Consider the following 22,733-nt stretch of genomic DNA (forward strand, 5'->3'; position numbering starts at 1 on the left):
CTTCTCGCACAAGAGACAGCAGCCCCAGATGTTAGCCTTTCAGTGCAATTCAGCAGCAAAGTTGGATACTGCTGTACTCACATGTAAACTTGCCATTTTGTGCAACAAATCATCAAATTAAATTAATAACTGAGTGTCCAGCTCATCTACTGTGCACAGTAGAAAAATGAGCTGGGTGCACCCAGAACTGGGAAATTCATTTCTCTTTCTGAACGTCAAATGTTGTATCCTTGTGCTAACAGGACAGCTGCTTTGTCCTTGTACACAGAGCATCAATGGTAGCAAGCAGACCCACCTGAATATAACCACCCAACCCCTTCTTAAGGCCACACACGGCATTAGCTTCCTAGCACTAGTGCAGGGTGGAAATTCCAGGGGTGCTTTTGCAGAGACCGAAAAAAAGCCTATGAGAGGGGAAAGTAGCTTTCGGACCGCTCATTTCTAACCCTGGCTTTAGGAATATTTCAATATAAATTAATTGTAGCTGATCATTTAAAAAATGTAGACAAAGGGCAACAGAATCTGAACGCCCTAGATCAGCTGGCATTTAGACAATCTTCCTTAGAATTTGATAATGAGAAATTTAAAGACAGATTATATCCCCAAAAATTACATACCCAAAATGGGGCAAGTCTCTGAACAATAGTCTGAAAAAAAAACACAACCAATTTGTACATAGGGTTTCTTCCTAATCGTGTTCCTTTCAGTAAGCAGGGCATTTTGCTTACCCAATCAGTCTCACTGAGCAAACACAATGCGTGGAAAATGATTGGTGCAAGAGCAAATACTACCGAATTAATGTTCCCATTAACAGGGTGGCCATTAATTGTTATGTTCTGTACTTACGTTGACCTTCACATACTTGTTGTTCATAGATGAACTTTCCATCAGTTTTCTTTTGCGGTGTCTGTCTGCTGAAAATGCTGAACTGTATGAAGAAAAGGACATGTTAGAAACTGCAATCAATTCCACATGCAGATACTGTGTAGTACAGCATGTTCCTGTCAGCCTTTCATTAATTGATATTTTCTATTCAATGCCACATGCTGGGTTCAAATATCCCATTATTCAAAATATTGTTGAGTCATGCTGTACAATTCGACAAATTCCCGCAGAGACATTGTAAGGAATTTGATGAGATTCATTGATCAGAGCTAACCCTGTACCTACAGCAGAAAAACAAATCACTTGGCTCACAAACCTTAGCTAGCGATGTAGCTAGATTTTTTTTAAGACTTGGTGCATAAGGCCGGGTTTTTAATTCCTCATTCGGGTTGTTGCATTTCTGCTGACACGTGGCCTCTGGGGCACATGCCTTTTAGCTTTACATATCAAACTAGATTTGTAAATGAAGCTTCCCTGCCAAAGAAAATGTGTTTTTAGAGTTCTTCCGATCCATTCGCAGTATCAAATGTGATGCAACATGGATTTTAAAAAGTACCATGGAAATATAGTTCAAGACATTTGCTTTGTCTAATTCAGAAACCAGATACATGTAACCTTGGAGAGAAAACCAAACAGCTCCTGGCATCACAGTACCATAAAGAATAAACTGCTTCCTGAATTACCACGTAGCCCAATCATGACCTCAGTTTACCATTGCCCACTGGAGTTAATCATTGGACAGGAAAGGGATAAAATAGTAGACTCCCGCGAGGCCTGAAACACAAATTAATTTATCTTTTGCAGAGCCTGAATTGGTATGTCTAGTCAGTCGACCCAATTCCTCATCTGGACACATCATCCAAGCTTGTCTTTCTTGCTACAACACCAAACACTCCAGGTCCCCACCAAGCTGCTTTCTTAGTGGGAAAGTGTTCAGAATGCCTCCCACCATATAGAACAAAGTCCCAAATTAAAGAAAATAATATTCTAGAAAGATATTAAAAATATTCCTTTAAACTTTTTCAGTATAAATGCCAATGTCCATATTTACGATAACACTGGTCATGTACTTACACACACTCCTCACACCACCCACTGCCTCCACCTGCCCCTGTGGATGTCCTGCAGCACTACCATTGGCAGGAAGTTGTAATTACAGCACATGTATAGGTAGTTTCCATAAGGGCAAAACACCCGAAAGCGCTTCACAGGAGCGTAATTAGACAGAAATTAACACCGAGCCAAATTAGATATTGGGATAGGCGACTCAAAGTTTTGGCAAAGGAGAGCGTCAGAAGAGGTTTAAGGAGGGAATTCCAGAGCTTAGGGCCTAGGCGCCTGAAAGCATGGCCGCCAATGGTGGAGTGAAGGGAGTGTTGGGCTGGAGAAAGTTAGAGAGATAGGGGGGAATCGAGCGGAGCCTTGGGATTTGAATATGGGGATGAGAATTTTAAATGAGTCACTGCTAGACCGGAAGCGAGTCAGCAAGCACAGGGGTGATGGCTGAACAGGACCTGTTGCGAGTTACGATGCGGGCTGAATTTTGGATGAGCTCAAGTTCATGGAGAGTGTAAAATGGTAGGCTGGTCAGGAGAGCATTGGAACAGTCTATTCTGGAAGTAACGAAAGCACGGCTGAAGGTTTCAGCAGCAGATAAGGTGAGGCAAGGCAGAGACAGGCAACGTTACATAGATGGACGCAGGCTGTCGTTGTGATGGAGGAGATATGGTCTAATGATTACATGTTTTATTAATTTATTCATTCACAAGATGCGAGCATCATTGGTGATGCCAGCATTTATTGCCCATCTCCAATTGATCTTGTGGCGGTGGTGGTGGTGAGCCGCCTTCTTGAACCGCTGCAGTCAGTGAGGTGTAGATACTCCCACACTGCTGTTAGGTAGGGAGTTCCAGGATTTTTGAAGCAGCAACGATGAAGAAACAGCAATATATTTCCAAGTCAGGGTGGTGTGTGACTTGGAGGTGGTGGTGTTTCCATGCGCCTGCTGCCCTTGTCCTTCTAGGTGGTACATGTCGCGGGTTTGGGAGGAGCTGCCGAAGCTTTGGCGAGTTGCTGCAGTGCATCTTGTAGATGGTACACACTGCAGCCACGGTGCGCTGGTGGTGGAGGGAGTGAATGTTTAAGGTGGTGGATGGGGGGCCAATTAAGCGGGCTGCTTTGTCCTGGATGGTGCTGAGCTTCTTGAGTGTTGTTGGAGCTGCACTCATCCATGCAAGTGGAGGGTATTCCATCACATTCCGCCTTTGGGGAGTCAGGAGGTGAGTCATTCGCCAAAGAATACCCAGCCTCTGACCTGCTCTTGTAGTCATGTGGCTGAGCCAGTTAGCAGAGTTTTTAAAGTCGTTACTGCTGTGCTTAAGAGTGCTTTTACCTTGCATATAATTAATAATCAGCTTTCCAACTGTATGGCGCTGACCTGTTAGTTAATTCAGCCTTCATCATCTATCTTTAAAAATTATATATCACTGGCATTGGAGTGTTGATTTTTGAGTGTCACTGAAGTTGGTTATTGATCTGTTGGAATGGGAGGGATCTCCTAGCAAGTGTTCAATATCTCCATCTTTTATACTCTACTGCACTCCAGGTCCCCTGGACTTTAGTTATGGTGCTCATTCTCAGTTAGGTTGATTGAATTTGGTGAAGACTTTATACTGTCCATATTCCTGATGGAGCTGTTTACAACTAATTAAGAGTTGTAGTTTCACTTTATACATTATGGAGCATCAATGAGCATTTCATATGCTGCAGGGCTGAATCCCATTAAAAACAGATTAAGCCATTGTACAGCCAATTGCAAGAGTCTGCCATTCATTGTTGGGCCTCCAGAGTCAGTTGGTAGCACTCTCACCTTAGTGAGAAGGTTGCAGGTTCAAGTCCCACTCAAGGATTGGATCACATAACCACTTGAATGCAGTACTACAGGAGTGCTGCATTATAGGAGGTACCATCTTTCAGAAGAGATATTAAACTGAGGCCCCATCTGCCTGGTCAGGCAGACACAAATGATCCCATGAAGAGGAGTATGGAATTCTCTTGGCATTCTAGCCAATATTTCTTACGACTAACACCACCAAAAAACATTCATTCACTCATTTGCTGTTAATGAGACACAAGTTGTGAAGCGCAAAAATTGGCTGCCACATTTAACTATATAACAGTGACTTCACTTAACAAGAAATACATTGGTCGTAAAGCACTTTGGGACATCCTGCGGACGCGATCAGGCGCTATGTAAATGCAAGTTCCTTCTTTCTGATGCTGATTATTTCCAATACTAATTTGGGCAGCGGAGAAAGCCACGGAGACAAGATTTAACAGTGAATGCCTGGGAATGGGTTAGTACCTGTGGCTATGATGTCACCACGAAGCATCGAGCAGCAGATGGAGGAAAAGTGAAAGGGAGCGGGCGGGTTGGACCAAGCACCTCACATTCAGTATTCGAGGCGAGGGCAGAGGAGGCAGAGAGTGGTTTGAGAAGGCAGATAGCCATGGAGGAGGAGGAGGTTAGGGCCGTCCTCGAGATCCAGGATTATTTTGGAATAGTAGGTGTCTTGGCAGGAGAATGAGGTACAGTAAGGCCAAATTTAGCAATCCACAACATAGCCAGCTGCGCTCAAGTTGACATCCTTCTGATTTAAGGCAGTGAAGCTGGGGTGAGGTGTACCATGGGTGGGAGACAGTGCTCGGTTTGCTGGGTACAAGGGTATTGAAGAGAGCTGGGGGAACAGTTTAATAGGTCAACAACAGCATCAGACATGTTGTGGCGACTGGAGAACAAAAAGGAGAGGGAGGTGGGAGTTAGAGAGAATTCAAGAAGGAGCAATGGAAACACTTTTCTACAGCCAAATGGCGAGGGAAACCAGAAGGTGGTCAGCTAGCCTTATGGGTGATCGAAACCTCAGGTGCAGAGGTCACAACCGACAGCAAGGTCGAGGGTGGGTGGCTGTGGGTACGCGTCAGTTACTGATTTGTAGTATGAATGGAGGCACGAGAGATTGAATAGACTAGTACTGTGAGATGCTTCTTTTTGATGGGCGACTGCTGGTGTAATCAGGTGTGGAAATGCTTTGTACAAATATTAGTCAGCAAACATCAGCAGCAATAAGTGACTGGCGGCACATCTGGTACATGTTGCTTTGTCTGGATAGTGTTTTTCCAACGAGGTTGCACAATACCAAACAAAAGCACTAGCACCGTACAATATAAAAACAAGTTCAACTATTTACTTTGCTACTGTTTACTCACTAAGTCATACGAGATAGAGTTTTGGTCCTCTGCTGGCAAAGAATAATGTGTTCGTCTTGTTATGTGTACAAGAGGTTTTAAACCAGGGCAGCTTTTGACTCCCTGTGCACAATACCACAGGAGGTGCATCATATGACACTGTGCTATGCACTGCAAGTCAGAGGATACGCCATTTTATAAAGGTCAGAGCATACGCCATTTTATAAAGGTCAGAGCATTAAACTGTGTGTGTGTTCCTTTAAGGCTACAAATAAATTGCGGTCAAGTAAAAAATGGGTTTATTGCGATTAATTCAGCGATGGTTGCAGTTAAGTAAACACTGGGTGAGTTCATGTCAATTAAGTCACTGGATACATCCTGCCACCAGAATGTTGTTTCCGAAGAGTTCCTAAGTTTGACAGTGAAAGGCAAGAGTCGCAAAGTGTGAAAAACATTTGAAGGCAGGAATGGTACCAAGATAACTGATAACAGTGATAAATAGATATAGAGTTCAGCACTTTCCTGCGGCAATGCACATGGTACAGGAGAGGATTTGGCAGTATGACAAGAGGGTGGAGCAGAACATTTTTGCTCACACATTGTACCTAGACAAATAGTCAGCACATTTTAAAAAAAACTTACAATTACAAAGCAGGTGATGGCAACATATCCTTTTAGTTTATCTGAAATTCAATTCATTTGGGTTTTTTTGGGGAAGAACTCAAATTAGGATGAGGAAAAACACACTAATACTATATCAGAGCTAAAAAATTAAATGTTGATTAGTTGTGCAACTTTAAAGCATGAATTAACTTGCATTTATATAGCACCTTTCTTCCTCAGGACACCCCAAAGCACTTCACAGGCAGTGAATTACTTTTTTTTTTTTTTTTGAAGTGCATCACTACTGCTATGGGGACAAATTTGACAATCAATTTTTGTACAACAAGTTGTCAAACAGCAATGAAATGAATCTGTTTTTGTGGAATAACAGAAAACTCAGCAGGTCAGGCAACATCCGTGGAGAGAAATTTGAGTTGACGTTTCGGGTCGAATCCCTTTTTCAAAACTGGAAAGAAAAGAAAATAGATCGAAGGCAGGGCTGCGATCGACAAAAGAAGTAAAAGAGACAATAAAAGGTATTCGAAACCAGACGAGATGGTAATAAGCCGGTGGAGACAAAAAGCAGCTGAGATTAGGTGTGAAGTGTACTGGCAGGTAAGAGACAGCTGCCAGGTGAGAGAAACAAAAGGAAAGGAGGGGGGGGGGGCGAAAGGAAGACCCAAAACAAAGGGGTGGAAAAAATAAGTTAAAAAGTAATAGGGGCCGAGGTTATGATCTGAAATTGTTGAACTGGATATGGAGGCTGCAAAGTGCCTAATCAGAAGAGGAGGTGCTGTTCCTCGAGTTTACGTTGAGCTTCCGTGGAACAATGCACGAGGCCGAGGATGGTGAGGTCCGAGTGGGAATGGAGCGGTGAATTAAAATGACAGGCGACCGGAAGCTCGGGGTCACCCTTACAGACTGAACGGAGGTGTTCCGCAAAGCGGTCACCCAATCTGCGTTTGGTCTCCCCAATGTAGAGGAGACCGCATCGTGAGCAGCGGTGTTTTTGTGGTGCTGGATGAGGGGGGGTAGAGGTGAATATTAGCCAGGGCACTGGGAGAATTCTCTGGTCTTCTCAAACAATTGGATGGGATTTAATTTTACATCCACCTGAATAGGTTTAATGTATCATCCAAAAGTATGGAAAAAACAAATTCAAGTAATCCATTTACACCAAGAGAAGATATTCAATTGCTGTTGAGAGCAAGCTTGCTATTGAACTGATCGAATCAGATGTGAGAGAGAGCGCAAGAGAGCGAGAGCGCAAGAGAGCGAGATGGGGCATGGGTCAAACCAGGTTATCCTGGCATATGCAAAGCTCCAACAGTCTCTGCTGGCTTCACACAAGCAGCCAAATACAAGGCCACAAGTGGGAGATTCTGGCCACAAAACAGTCAAAGGGACTGCACACCTGTCCATTAAAAAGGTTAAAAGTGAGAGAAACTATTTCCTCTGGCGAGGAGTCCAGAACAAGGGGGCAGAACATTAAAATTCGAGCTAGGTCATTCCAGGATAGTGTCGGGAAGCACTTTTTCCACACGTGGCTAGTGGAAATCTGGAACTCTCTCTCCAAAAAGCTGCTGAGGTTAGGTCAATTGAAAAATTCAAAACTTAAGATAGATTTTTGTTAGGTAAGGGTACTAAAGGATATGGAGCAATAGCAGCTAAGATCATCCAGGCATTTATCAGCATAATAAAAGTGCAGTAATCACCTTAAAAAGCACTTAATGCCAGCTTGTGGCTCAGGCTCGGGAACTTGACTCTTTTTGTCGGAGGTGGGGCAGCATTGGAAAGGCGCAGATATTCGGACAGGTGGGGGTGTCAGGAGGGTGAAGGCCCTCTCCATAGAAGTTTTAGAAAAGGGCTTCTCCACCACTGAGCTGGGAAGCTTCTTATTTAAACTGCAGAATAAATTTAGACAGTAATTGTCAACACTAAGTGTGTAAAGTTATCGCATTAGCACAGCATATGCTTCAAAAGAAGCTTCCCCAGCTCAGTGCGAGGAATCCTTGCCCTACGCAGTGAGCAAAAAAACATATTGCTAGCTGTGAGGCTTGAAGTTGTTTCAGCATTTATTGATCATGCGGTCACCAGAATAATAAAAGCAGCCAACTTGGGGAGGCGGGGACAAGAAAAGCCAAGGGAATAGGGAAAAGGTCGACGAGGCAGCGGGACCATTTTTACCAGCCTGAAACAAATGGCGCTGTGGAGAATGGACCCACTCATCTCGGAGGGGTAGGCAACTGTAATGAACGGGAACAGATGATGTATAATCATGGCAGACAGGAATGACAAAAATATACATAACACACACACACAACTTTACAAGAACTTATAAAACCATCTTGCACTGCTGCTTGTTTAGGTCAGACTCCAGGAAACTGGTAGGAGAGCCAGCTCCCAATGTTTACACTACTAAATCTGGTTCCCACATCACTGGTTTGCTGATTTAGTCTAAACTCCAGGACCTAGCTCCTAGGTGCTAATCTCCGAGAAACTGACCTCAACAAGGGGCAGTATATAACGATCAACAGCTTTGACTCATTGTATTACAGACACCTTTCATATAGCAAACACTTCCTGCAGGTGTCACACTAGGTCCTAATAATATATGTAGAAAAACATATCCTCCAACTCCGTGTGAACCAAAACTGCTAGCAACAGTATCAAAGCGCAGAGAGTTTATATGGTCTCCTCTACATTTATTTGGTGCCCTGCACCCCATTCTTCTTCAAGCTCTCTTCTGCTCGAACTTTTATTCCTCTTGAGACTAGATGTGCTAGCGCATTAAATAATTTACTTAAATCACAGTTCACCTTGACCTGAACTTCGTCCCAACTTAAGCAATACCGGACCAAGAAGAAATCAGCAGAAACTGCTGTGTGTACACGGCATAGTAAATCTGAAATGAACAAACCTCGAACTAAATTAAAAGCAAACTACTGCAGATGCTGGAAATCTGAAACCTCAAACTAACCCAGTTGCAGCTTGTAATCTTTCTTTACTCACTCAGGAAGGTCAGATTACAAGGAAATGACCATCACTGTGAAGGCTAAGCATTTAACTGGAAGTGAATATTCTCAGAATTTCAGCACCATATTAGTTCTTATTATTAAAATGGTTATAAAAGCACACAGAATCCATTTATAAAATTATTAGACTTCCCTGTTTATTTGCAGTTAGCTCTCAGCAGGGAGGCTATAATTGGTCACAATAGCCCTTTTTTTTTTGGAGGGGGGGTACAGAAAGAAAAAGAAAACCATTGGCAGGTTCCCGATGACAGGACTCACCGACATAGCTCACACATGAACAACAGGTACTTGGATAAGATGCTGGGTGACCAGTGCCCAGGGAACCATAGCCCAGCAAGGAAACAACACCTTTCAGGAGAGGGGAGAAAATAGCCAAAAAGGGAACAGAACAGCTTGTTTTGCAGTGTTCCCATAGTTGAGCTGGCTAAACGGTTACGGTAAACATTTCCGATTTCAAAGATTTTTGAAGCAAGTAGGGTCATAATAATTCACAAACAGGTTTAAAAAATTCTGATGGCGAAACAATGACCTAGCTCGATTGTTCAGACAAGTGATTTATTTCTTCTCCCCACTCCCTAACTGAATTCTGGAGCAAACCTGGCTGTGTATGCATAGCATAGTCAATTTTTTAAAACTGAAATAACAAAGAAACACCTTCCTGGGACAAGAAATCAATTGCCTGTCTGGATTAAAATTCTACAATCACAAATGCCAGAGAAATTATGCCAAGTGCACAGAACTTTATGCCCACCAGATTTTCACTTTCAACCTTGATCGACAAACTCTACCACAATTAGCTTTATTGACTATATTAAATGATGCTACTGCTGGATCAGAGTGCATGCTGGATCAGAGTGCATTTGAACCTCAGCAAGGCTGCAATCCAAATCTGATCTGCACTGTTCAGTTTCTAGTGAACACAATGTATTATCATCTCCCTTTAAAACTGTGAGGCATAGAAATAACTTGCATTTATATAGTGTCTTTCACATCCTCAAGGTGCCCCAAAGCACGCCACTGCTGATGAATCACTTTTGAAGTTTGGTTGCTATTGTAACGTAGGTAGACGTGGAAGCCAATTTGTACACAGCAAGGTCCCACAAGCAGCAATGAGATGACCAGCTAATCTGTTTTTGGTGGCCTTGGTTGAGGGAGAAATGTTGACCAGAGCATAGGTGAACAACCCTGCTCTTCTTCGAATAGTGCCATGGGATCCTTCACGTCCACCTGAGAGGGGGCAGACAGGACCTCGGTTTAACGTCTTATCTGAAAGCCAGCACCTCCAATAGTACAGAACTCCCTGCACTGGCTGTTAGCCTAGATCGTGCGCTCAGGTCTCTGGAGTGGGACTTGAACCCACCACCTTCTGACTCAGAAGTGAAAGTGCTACCACTGAGCCAAGGCCGACATCCATAGGATTCTTTGCAAATTAATTCTGTAAAAATGTTACAGATCTGCAATGGACTTAGACCCAGCTGGAAAGATCCACATCAGGAGCTGTGTAAATGGTGTTTGAATATAGTTGTTTAATCATGGTACAGGCACCACTTGAGGAGCAGAAGGCAGATGAATAGAGGTATTACATATAGCCTACAGGAAGTTAGTATTATTAACTTGATAACAGTTGCTGCAACAAGGTCAGCTGCTGAATGCTTCTGTTAGTTGCAGATCCTGTCTGGTGATTGAGAAAGTCATTTAATTGAGATGACCAGGAAATGTTTCACCATTCTTTTGTTCACTATTCCTAGAAGTATTTTGAAAACTACAATGACAGTTTGGATTTCGATGAGCAACAGATTTATTGGAAAGGCTTTCTGTATAATCCAGAAGAGCATTATTAAATTAAAATGCTTTTTTGGGGATTTAGCCCCAAATTAAACATGCAAATATAGGAGAAACAGTGTCGCTATTAATTAAACTTTACAAGAATTTCTAAATCCACTTTTATGTTGCCGCTTCTTTAAGTCGGATTCTGGGAAACCGGCAGCCATGATCCATCTCCAAGCGTTTATTAAATCAGCTTCCCTTATACCAGCAGAAGACATCCTCATCCCTTTCCATGGGTCTACAAATCTACCGCCAGGATAAGAGAACTGGCCCACGTCTGGAAATTTGACCTAAACAAGTACATAGAATGTACAGCACAGAAAGTAACAGTGGCCTAAAGTGCAGCTCGAGGGCAACAGTTTGACTCGCCTGTAACAATACACTGCATTATCTATATTAAAAGCCTGAGTTTAGAGGGCATTTTCTGTACGTGTCAAACTTCCTGTAATATTTTCCCCCATCTCACTTTCTGTGTCACGGAGTTGATAACACCCTAGTGCATCCCCTGACTCACTGTGAGCAATAGGAGATATGCTAGCAATATCAAAAGTTTACAGTTTAATTAATAAGGTTACCATTTCTGTTACATCACTGCCAAACAAGAAGAATCCTTTAAATGCCCATCAGACAAAGTTAGTTTTTCCAAATATAGCATTGTTTTTGGAGAGTGCTTTAGTGCAAAGTAAAATCCAAACGGCACCAGCTTTTCGCTGGCTTGCGTAGCGCTAAGAATGCACCCTCTCTGACCGGATGCCTTTTATTTAATGCTCATTTTTACTTAAAACACAGTCAGTTCCCAATGGTAACCTTTTAATCGGGAGAAGTAATATTTCTTAGTCACAAAAATGGAAAGGTCCAAAGTGATATCATGACGTTCCAACCGGAGTAGGGGGCAAACTTCCATGCTCAATACGGGATGCACACAAGGGTAGTTTAAACATTTCCCCAAATGGTGCAAGTAAATTAGATTTAAATGCATAAATAGTGCACACTATAATACTCTACTACCTCATCTATGCAGTGAAAAGTCTACTTTGTACAAATTAAATACCAGTTTAGGATATTTTCAAACCTGTGTTTAAATAGCTGCAAGGAGTTGAAGATATATAGCACGATTAATGGGACCATCAAAGGCGCCTAAATGTTTAATGGCTCCCAATGGCTAAAATATAGTTACTTCTCCCCCACTCAGAACATAAACAGAATACTGTATTCGAATGGATAACTAGAGAACAGTATTTTTCCAAATCAGTAGTTTCATCTTGACTTGCAACATTGCTACCTAGGAGATAAATGACCCATTCAGAATTCTTTATGTGCACATACACAGCACATCAACCTTAGCTACACTGCTGAAGTAATGAAGGCCCATAATAAATCAAAACATGCTTGATACTCGCTGGCTGCCTTTTGTGATTATATTCAGTATTAAGAAGGAAAAGGTGATGTTCAGTGCATTTTACAGTAACATGGGTTTAAATTTTGTTCCGGTAGAATGCACGCGATTGAAAAATGATTCACAGATGCAATTCCGACTCCCATTCCTGTGAAATAACTCCATTCAAGGGCATACGTCAAATACAGCCACAAACTATTTTAATATAAAGTCAATATTTGCTGCCCTTCAATGTAATGCATCATATTGTGAAACATTAATTAAGTCATCTCCATAAAGGCCATCAGTCTGTAAGCAAGTAAGGGAGCTCATCTTTCAATGCAGTATACTCATTCTTTGAATAAAGTCTTCCTTTGTACATTAAGGGTAATATATTGGTAATCAGGAGGATGAGCAGAGGTGCAAGAGTAAAGTGAAATCACTAGGATTTACATCTCTCGTCTTTACAACACAACGTTCCGTCGGTGACAAGACAGCCAGTTAACTGGATTTTATGAAACTGCAGCAGAGCATCTCTCCAACATTCACACACCAGCTTTATGGAAGTAAGAAGAAATGTACACAGCTGATTTCCGGAGTCAGATAGAATTCAGGTGTGACGTCTGATCACTGCCTTCATGTCAAATAAGGGAACAGCTCTTAAGAGTGTACAGTTCACTTGCCTTTCTGGCAATAACCAAAGCCAATAAAAAAATGATAGTACTCCAGGTCAAGAACTTCTTTTAACACAAAAAACAGTCTAATTCAAAAGGAAGGTATATTTACTTATGTCAACAATGCGTTTCCAAATACTCCACAACTGAGTGTCTTCCAAAGGGGTGGATGGGAAGGAGGAGAATGGAGATGTTGCATATAACCTACAGGAAGTGCTACAGACTTCCTTAGGTAGGCTCTGTAGTTAGGATGAGACTCTATTGCACACATTGTGGTATATTCCTCTTTATGGGTCTTTGGGATGAGACGTTAAACCGAGGCCCCATCTGCTCTCTCAGGTGGACGTAGAAGATCCCGTGGCACTATTACAAAGAGGAGCAAGGGCGTTCTCCCCGGTTTCCTGGCCAATATTTATCCCTCAATCGACATCACAAAAAACAGATGATCTGGTCATCATCACATTGCTGTTTGTGGGAGCTTGCTGTGCGTTAATTGACTGCCGTATTTCTTACATTACAACAGTGACTACACTTCAAAAAGTACTTCATTGGCTGTAAAGCGCTTTGGGACGTCCGGTGGTTGTGAAAGGCGCTGTAGAAATGCAAGTCTGTCTTTCTTTCTAAAACCAAAGTTTAGAAGAGTAAGAGGTGACTTGATTGAAACATATAAGATCCTGAGGGGTCTGGACAGGGTGGATGTGGAGAGGATGTTTCCTCTTGTGATAGAATCTAGAAAGAGGTCACCCATTTAAGACAGATGAGGAGAAATTTCTCACAGAGGGTGGTGAGTCTTTGGAACTCTCTTCCTCAGAGGGCGGTGGAAGCAGAGTCTTTGAATATTTTTAAGGCAGAGGTAGATAGATTCTTGGTAAGCAAGGGGGTGAAAGGTTATTGGGGGTAGGCAGGAATGTGGAGTAATCAGATCAGCCATGATCTTATTGAATGGCGGAGCAGGCTGGAAGGCCGAGTGGCCGACTCCTGCTCCTAATTCGTATGTTCGTATATGGGCAGATCGTTTCTATTTGTAGTTACAGACCTTCTAAATAGTAGGCTTTCTGGATGGCAAATGCATGGTCTGAAGGGATGAGTTTCAATAGGCCAAATGGCATTTTCTCATCCCTGACTTTCAGTATGTTCCTAGTCAGTGGTAGACCATGTGCACTGGACAATGCAAGGTGACAAAACACTTATCTGGTAGGAACTCTCTGAGGTTTACAACATATAACAGGTAGTGTGAAGCCCAGGGCTACACAACCAGTACAGAACTATTAGCATCATCTTGGTTCGCCACTTCTTTGCAAGAGAAATACATCAGAAAAAAGAGATACATCTCCTCTAATGGGCAAGACCCAAATCCCCGCACCTGGAAAAGTACAAATGCGGGGCGTTTTATTAGGCTTATGATGTCTCACTAGTATTATCCAGCCACAGGTATCATGGCCATACTTAACTGCACCTGGGGAATAGAGTCAGACATCACAATAATGGATGCGAAATCAAGAACGGTAGATCACCATGATGGTCCCAACTGTTTAATGCACCTATGACAGACGCTACTTAAACTCAAACTAAATATCAATGCAATAACACAAATGCAGAGCTCCAAGAACGTTATGCCAGAATCAGATGCTTCTCTTCTCCCCATTTCAATTGAACTTGTTGGTATCAAAGGCTATGGGCCTGGTATCATGGGCTTGTAGGCTTCCAGCTTCCATACATCTTCACCGTCCCCACAAAAATAAGACACAATTGACTGAGCGTAACAATGCTGATAGCCAATTTCTGGGATAGCAATTAGTTGTGAAGCCATCTTGCACAATGAACTCTGTTGTATGGTACTCGATTTCTATATAATGCTGACTTAATGTGGACTCTGATGCTTAATGAAGCAGCATTCCTGGAGCTGCTCTGTCAAAAGTCCTTCGGAAAAGAAATTAAACCGAGGCCGGACCTGCCTAATCCACTGGTTCAGGTGGTCGTTCATCTCAAAATGCTTGTTATGAATCTTATGATCCATGAAGAAAGACTCATGAAATAACACTGGACGGCCAGCTGGCGGCGCCGTCCAAGGAGTATAAATACTCGGGCGTGGGCCCAGCTTTCCCAGGACATTTTGTAAACAGGAACTAGTGAAAGATAACTAGACCTCCATGTTTTGAAACAAGTTGATTAAAGCCTTGCTTTATACTCGAACCAAGTGCGTAGTGAGTTTTATTATGTCAATGCTGCCGCATCTGCATGCACAACAGCCACTGGACTTGGAAAAGTAATTAATTTTGTGCAACATATCGGAAAGTGTGGGGAACCAAGGGTTTAATGAAAGTGAGGAACTTAAAGTAATTAATATTAGTAAAGAAAATGTACTGGAGAAATGAATGGGACTGAAAGCTGACAAATCTCCCTGGAACTTCCTAGGGTTTTAAAAAGAGGTGGCTACAGAGATAGTGGATCCATTGGTTTAGATCCTCCAGATATCCCTAGATTCTAGAATACTCCCCATGGATTGGAAGGTAGCAAATGTAACCCTGCTGTTCAAGAAAGGAAGGAGACACAAAACAGGGAACTACAGACCAGTTAGCTTGACATCAATAGTAGAGAAAATGCTAGAATCTATTATTAAAGGAGGTGGTAACCGGGCACCTGGAAAATCACAATATGATTGGGCAGAGTCAACACGGTTTTATGAAAGGGAAATTATGTTTGACAAATCTATTAGAATTTTTTTTGAGGGTGTAACTTGCAAGGTAGATAAGGGGAAACCAGTGGCTGTGGTATACAGGAAACTTTGTGCTATCCGGAGGTGAGCTATCCGGCAATCTGGAGCCACCGGCAAAAATCAGCAGCCGTTTTTTATTCTTTTTGTTTGTTTTTTTTGCTTTGTTTGAACAGTCAAGCTGCGCAAGGTCTGTAGCTATAGCAACAGCTTCAGCTACAGAGCTTTAGGGCCACACCCGAGTGTTTAGAAGCTGTTGCTAAACAAGTGTTTGTTGTCAAATACGGAGATAAGAATCTCCGTATCTCAACATTAACTCTGGAGAGTACGGCACTTTTTAGGCAACGGCAGCAGCTCGGTCCCGTGGGTGCCGGATAGCACAAAGTTTCCTGTATTTGGATTTTCAGAAGGCATTCAATAAGGTAGCGCACAATAGGTTGTTACACAACATTAGGGCTCATGGGATTGTGGTTAATATATTAGCACAGATAGAAGATTGATTAACGGACGGAAAACAGAGTAGGAATAAATGAGTAATTTTACTCAACGGCTGAGCATCCACGGCCCTCTTGGGTAGAGAATTCCAAAGATTCACAACCCTCGGAGTGAAGAAATTTATCTTCCTCAGTCTAAAATGGCCAACCCCTTAACCGGAGGCTGGGATAACAGGGTGTAACTAGTGGAGTGCCGCAAGGATCAGTGCTTGGGCCTCTGCTATTTACAATCTATATCAATGACTTAGATGATGGAACAGAGTGTAATATATCCAAGTTTGCTGATGATACAAAGTTAGGTGGGAAAGTAAGCTGTGAGGAGGACGTAAAGAGGGATACAGACAGGTTAAGTGAGTGGGCAAGAACATGGCAGATGGAGTATAATGTAGGGAAGTGTGAAATTATCCACTTTGATACAAAGAATGGAAAAGCAGAATATCTTTTAAAAGGCGAGAGACTAGTAAATGTTGGGATTCAGAGGGATTTGGGTGCCCTTCTACATGAAATCACAGAAAGTTAACATGAAGGTAACAGCAAGCAATTAGGAAGGTAAATGGTATGTTAGCCTTTTATTGCAAGGGTGTTGCAGTATAAGAGTAAAGAAGTCTTGCTGCAATTATATAGGGCTTTGGTGAGACCACACGGAGTACTGTGCACGATTTTGGTCTCCTTACCTAAGGAGGAATATACTTGCCTTAGAGGGGGGGTGCAACGAAGGTTCACTAGATTGATTCCTGGGATGAGAGGGCTGTACTATGAGGAGAGATTGTGTAGAATGGGCCTATATTCTCTGGAGTTTAGAAGAATGAGAGGTGATCGCATCGAAATGTATAACATTCTTAGAGGGCTTGACAGGGTAGATGCTGAGAGGCTGCTTCCCCTGGCTGGAGAGACTAGAACTAGGGGGCATAGTCTCAGGCTAAGGGGTCAGCCATTTTGGACTGAGGAGGAGAAATTTCTTCACTCAGAGGGTTGGGAATCTTTGGAATTCTCGGAGCTGAGCTGTTGAGTATATTCAAGACTAAGATCGATAGGATTTTGGGCACTAAGGGAATCAAGGGATATGGGGATAAGGCAGGAAAGTGGAGTTGATGTAGGAGGTCAGCCATGATCATTGAATGGCGAAGAAGGCTCGAGGGGCCGTATGGCCAACTCCTGCTACTATTTCTTATGTTTTGTGTTCTTATGCAAGACTTTCAGAAGCTTGAGACACACGATAAGGCACTTTATAAAGTTTTTTTTTATTTCTTTCCCCACCCCAAAGCAAAATCTTTAATTCAACATTTCCAAAATAAAAATTACACAATCAAAAAACGGCGTTAACATGTAAAATGTGACATTACTGTCTAGGCTGAAGTATATCTAGAGTCAAATTTTTTTTTTATTTTTTATTTTTTTATTAAATTGAAAATGTAAATCTCAACAGAAACCGAATTAAAGAAAAAGGGAAAAGCATGTGTATTTAAGACTTCAAATGAAAGTGTCCAGTTATCACGGCCAACAGTACATTTGGCCATGAATCTTTTCTTTGCCTACCTATACACATCTTCCAAGATTAGCAAAAACTGTTTTCAATGAGAATCTTAACTCGGTAAGATACCCCACTTGACTACAAAATAATAAAACTCTGTAGGTGGTACGGACTTCACTCAGTGGGAACTTGACATTTCTAACAGAGCCCTAAATCATTTGCTGTTCCCAACAGAGAGCCACCTATGACTTTAACTGTTTCACTGACAAGTCAATAGGAAAATTGAGTAAAGCAAAAGGCGTACACATGAATCGGTATTACTTCTGTTACAAACAGCTAAATAGGCCAATTTATTAAATATCCTAAAGTTGCTCTTGAGCATTTTAAAGTTAGTGTTAACTGCTAGTTAACAAAGCCACGCAACGTCAGAACTATTATTAAAACAGAGCAAATAAATGAAAAATATAATTCACTTTAACTGAATTTCCTGCTCCCAGCAAAGTGTTTTGGTGACTAATTTGAGCTCCTTATGTCAGAAACCATTCTCTGGCGGAGATGGCAGTCAGTCGCCAATGCTACAAACAGATTCTTTTCCTGTCGGAAAGGCACCTCGCCGAGACAGCGTAAGCTGGACCCCATTTCCTACCACTCAGGGGGCGCAAAAGCACTGCCAGATCATCCTTTTACCCAAAAGTATTTGAGAGACTTTGACTGGAAGGACCAAAGTACACATGATTGAGTCTCCCCTCATCTTTAGCTGTCTTGCAGGCTATATTATCCTGAGCTTACTTTGGGGAATCATCCTGAACATTTTCCCGAACTCTGCATTTTTTGGAGTTCCAAAACCTGCATCTAGAGACAATTGAGCTAATCTAGAAAACAAGCTGCAGAACATTCAAGTGATTTACAATAGTACCGTTAACTTATTTGCACATACTTCTCCAAGTTCTGTAGACGCTCCCTGACCTGCTGAACCAGGCCCACCTTGGTATCGTTCACCACAAAGTCATCACATCTGTAACTAGAAGCAAAAACAATACGCATTAAAAAACATAGCTGCCTCTTTTCTTCTCAACGTTATTGATCCCTATATAGTTGATTGTACATCACTTAATAAAACTAGTTCATCTCCTGTGGCAATGCGCACAGGAAGTCAAGACCAAGAGTTATCTGCAGGTGAAGCAGGGTTAAAGGGCAGGGGATAACTGGACTGGGGCGTGCAGATGGAATTCAGTCCACATTTTTAAAGTCATGCATTCTGGCTTTATTTTTATGTAACGGGTCAACATTTTTTTTTAAAATCATAAATTCATACATATTCACTGCAGGAGGGTATAATTACAGCATGATAAGTTTACAAAAGGTCATTTCCATTAAAAATGTGGACGTAGGAAAACATTTATAATGGAAAACAATGACAGGAAGGCCCGGACTTTCTTGGAAACTTTCGACTTAACTACAGCACGTGAATTGCACCATTTTCTTTTCCTGAGGAAATTCACACGTAACTGATTTGCGTGGTTTTACGCCAAAACAAAATATGCACATTTCCTCGCTCTTTTGTGGGCTTCAGAAATACATCTGCCAAAACCGTCTGCCGCTCATCTACATAGCTCCACCCTCCATGTAAAAGACCAGCTCAGGCGAGTTTCCTGGATGTACACGGATAATGCGCTGGCGTAGATTTATGCCCAAACATTTAGGAGCAGCACCGAAGTCACCAGAAATCACGTAACTCCAACCTTTGGAGTTTGCTTGTGCGTTTTACATTTTTTCTTTTGAGACGCCACTATTTCTAACCAAAGTGCGGTCAGTCTTGATGCATTCACATTTTTTCGGACCTCACGGCCCCCCCTCCCCCAAAACCACACGTGTTCAGAAGGACTAAACAGCTGGAATGACCTTCCGCATACCCCCGCTATGCATAATGTCGGACGAGAAAAACTAGCAGCAGAGGCAAGAGGCTCGAGAGTGAGGTGCCATGGCAGAAGACAGCCGCCAGATATATTTCCCCCAATACTGGCAGGAAAAGTTGGCACAGGTTTCTGCGGGCAAGATCAACACAGAGGGTGCCGTAAATACGATCCTGGAAATTCAGGGCCGAAGTGTTCAAAGATGCAAGACCTTTAATCATAGAAAGAAAGGTACATCTTGTAACATAAAGCAAAGCAAATGGCAAATATACACCTTTCATTTTATGTTATGAAAATTCTAAATATGCAGCAGAAAAGACAAGTTGTCTTGTAGAATTAAATGCAATAAAGATTGGCCTCATAAAATATTCAAAGGGACAACATATGAAGATGCACTAAGATTACCTGCGGTATAAAGAAAAAGATATGCAGTTATGTGTGGCTGAGGTTTTCCAAAATACATTACATATAATTCAACACTGAACTGCACACTTCTAGTGCAACATGACAAGCCCTTTAATGAGACTTTCAAAGAGAAATCTGAAATCCCCAAATGCAAGGGGGAAGGAGGTAAATTCCTGATTATATAATTTTAACTGACTGCATTTCAAGTTAATTAAATTTTTAAGAAGCAATTCAAATTGTAGTCGGGTTCCATATTTGTTCATAGGCAAGTCGCTGAATAAACCATCTCCTTAAATGAAAACGGCAGCACTGACCAATTAGAATATTCATGAGACGCACAACCAACCTGGAATCCTGCCGAACAGCAGAGTTAGTGGCTCAGATCCCCAGATGCCAGCGCTCCAAATAGGTCTACATAAAAGTAGCCCTGGTCAACACTTCATTATACCACATCTGACGCCCCACATCCTATACAGTAAAATGCACTCAGCCTAACACGCCCAAGGGAATACAATTCCAGTTTCTGAATATTTTTGAATAAGTGATCAAGGAAGTATGATCAAAAGTATTGCATCAGGACTTCATTCACACTTCTTCCTCTTGTGCAATTCAACATTAAACGAGACAAGCAGAGATTTGATAAGAGAGACTTGAAGGCAACGAATGCTGTGCTCCCTGGAACGTTCTTATTTCAGACCCTTCTCCTTGCTGCACGCAATACAGCTGGGGCCTCAAAATTAGCAAGAACAACAATCAGGAGAGGACGAAAGGGGCATCAATGATCCTGCTGAACAAAAGTGGCAGCACAAATTTGGCTTTCAATATTTTTTAAAAACCATTACAAGCAAAGATACACAGCTAGGAGTGAAATCCCAGTTCCGGAAAGAGAGCAGTGTAACACTGTGGTACTCATACTTTTATCTTTCTAGGCAGAATTGACAAAACCCTTTGGGATTTTGTATGTAAGCCAAGCTAGATGTAATTTAGGAAGAACATGCAGCAGCTGTAAAGCAAAGACTGTAGCTCCACTACATATGTTGAATCAAGTCATTGAGCTAGCAGCAACAGAAGCTTACAATACAGTAATTGTATGATCATCTATCCTCCCCCTAGCCAGTCAAGAATACTGCAAAACACCTTTGTTATTAGGACAGGTGAAGACACAAGAGATCAGTCAGACACATGATGAGAATATTAAACGGACGAACCTCCCTCCCCAGGACCGTACCGTACTCAGTTGAAGGAAAGAAAAACCTCCCACAGCAGCCAGCAGAAGCAGAATCGAAAGCCCGGTGAAAATCACCTCCGAGGACAGAGCAGAGTGGCAGTCTACGAATGAGTTTCATAGATAGTTTAAAGAAACCAAAATTGACATCAAGATTTAGCAACAGTTCAGGAATAATAGATCAGACAAGAGTGTTTGGATGCAGATTGCTGCCGAGATCTGTGTGGCAGGACCTGTGGATATCGGCTGAGCTCGGTGAGCCAAGAGCAGCACAGATCGAAGGCTGACGGTTACCCTGTTGTCACCATCACCATGCCAAGGCTTCCAATGCTTCTGGCTTTGTTTCCAGAATTAGCTTTCATTTTTTTTTTAAAAAACAGAAGCAACAATTTTTCCAAATAAAGTTAATATATTATGGAATCATAATACAACATTACTATTCCAAAAACCCATCTTCAGTTCTTCTGAAAAGAACGAACTTGCAATTTACATAGCATCCTTCCGGAGCTCCGACCATCCCAACACATTTCACAGCCAAGCAATTACAGTTGTAATGTAGGGAAACACGGCAGCCAATTCGAAGAATCTTTAATTTTAAATAAAGATACAGAGGACTCTTCATTCAAAACTATTTATATCAAATTATCTGATCATTCAAATTTTATAGTTCTACATGTTAATGTGTTATTTACAACCTGAATTTATTTGCCACATGGAACATAAAAAAATCCCAAAGTGCTTCAGAGAGACGGAATCAAAAAATGGATGCCGAGCCAAAGGAGCTATCAGGGGAGATGGTCAAAAGCTTGGTCAAAGAATTGGGTTTTAAGGAGAGGGGATTTGGAGAAGATGGGTTTAACATAGGAACGGGGGGAGGCCATTCAGCCCCTCGAGCCTGTTCCGCCATTCAATGAGATCATGGCTGATCTGCAATCTAACGCCATATACCCGCCTTTGGTCCAGACCCCTTAATACCCTTGGTTAGCAGAAAGCTATCAATCTCAGATTTCAAATTAACTATTGACCCAGCATCAATTGCTGTTTGCGGAAGAGAGTTCCAAACTTCTACCACCCTTTGTGTGTAGAAGTGTTTCCTAATTTCACTCCTGAAAGGTCTGGCTCTAATTTTCAGACTCTGCCCCCTAGTCCTAGACTCCCCAACCAGCAGAAATAGTTTCTCTCTATCTACCCTATCTGTTCCCCTTAATATCGTGAAAACTTCGATCAGATCACCCCTTAACCTTCTAAATTCCAGGGAATACAAGCCTAGTTTGTGTAATCTCTCCTTGTAATTTAACCCTTCAGAAGGGGAATTCCATCGTGTGGGGCCTAGGCAGCAGAAGGCACAGCCACCAATGTTTGGAAAGAGGGGATCATGCACAAGATGCCAGAGTCCGAGCAACAGAATACTGGGGTGGGCGAATTGCAGAACTAGAGGCGGTTTCAGAGATAGCGAGAGATAAGGCAGTACTGGGGGAGTGCTGCATGATGTGAGGTGCTGTTTTGTTTAGATGAGATGTTAAGCCAAGGACCTGCTTGGGTGGATGTTAAGGATCCCATGGCACTATGCAAAAACAAAAAGCAAGGAATTCTCCTGTTGTCCTGGCCAAAATTCACCCCTCAACCAAAAAACATTATCTGGTCATATATCCACTTTGCTGTTTGTGCGACCTTTGCTGTAGATGTAAACTGGCTGTGCTGAAATCCGTTGTAATGGCAATAATCAGACATGCACTTAAAGGTGAAGTTTGAGATTTCTCATTGTGCCCAGGCCAACATTTCTCACTCAACCAACACTGTCAGAAAAAATACTAACTCGTCATCGATTACACTTTAGAACATCCTGAGAATATGAGGGGGGGGCGATA

General features: G+C 42.1%; 1 protein-coding gene across 2 annotated transcripts in view; it reads right to left on the reverse strand.

The window, feature by feature from the left end:
* The window catches only part of usp3 (ubiquitin specific peptidase 3), a 90,611-nt gene that overhangs the window by 50,983 nt on the left and 16,895 nt on the right, over positions 1-22,733 (reverse strand). For both annotated transcript variants that reach the window (XM_085972049.1, XM_085972048.1), the window contains exons 4-5: positions 18,260-18,343; positions 847-928 (exon numbers count right to left, since the gene is read on the reverse strand). In XM_085972049.1, the coding sequence (XP_085828175.1) occupies positions 847-928; positions 18,260-18,343 (166 nt within the window). The remainder of the gene's footprint in view (positions 1-846; positions 929-18,259; positions 18,344-22,733) is intronic.

The sequence above is a fragment of the Somniosus microcephalus genome, chromosome 32 (assembly GCF_052327205.1).
Source record: "Somniosus microcephalus isolate GS21.2 chromosome 32, FLI_Smic_1.0, whole genome shotgun sequence".
Lineage (NCBI taxonomy): Eukaryota > Metazoa > Chordata > Chondrichthyes > Squaliformes > Somniosidae > Somniosus > Somniosus microcephalus.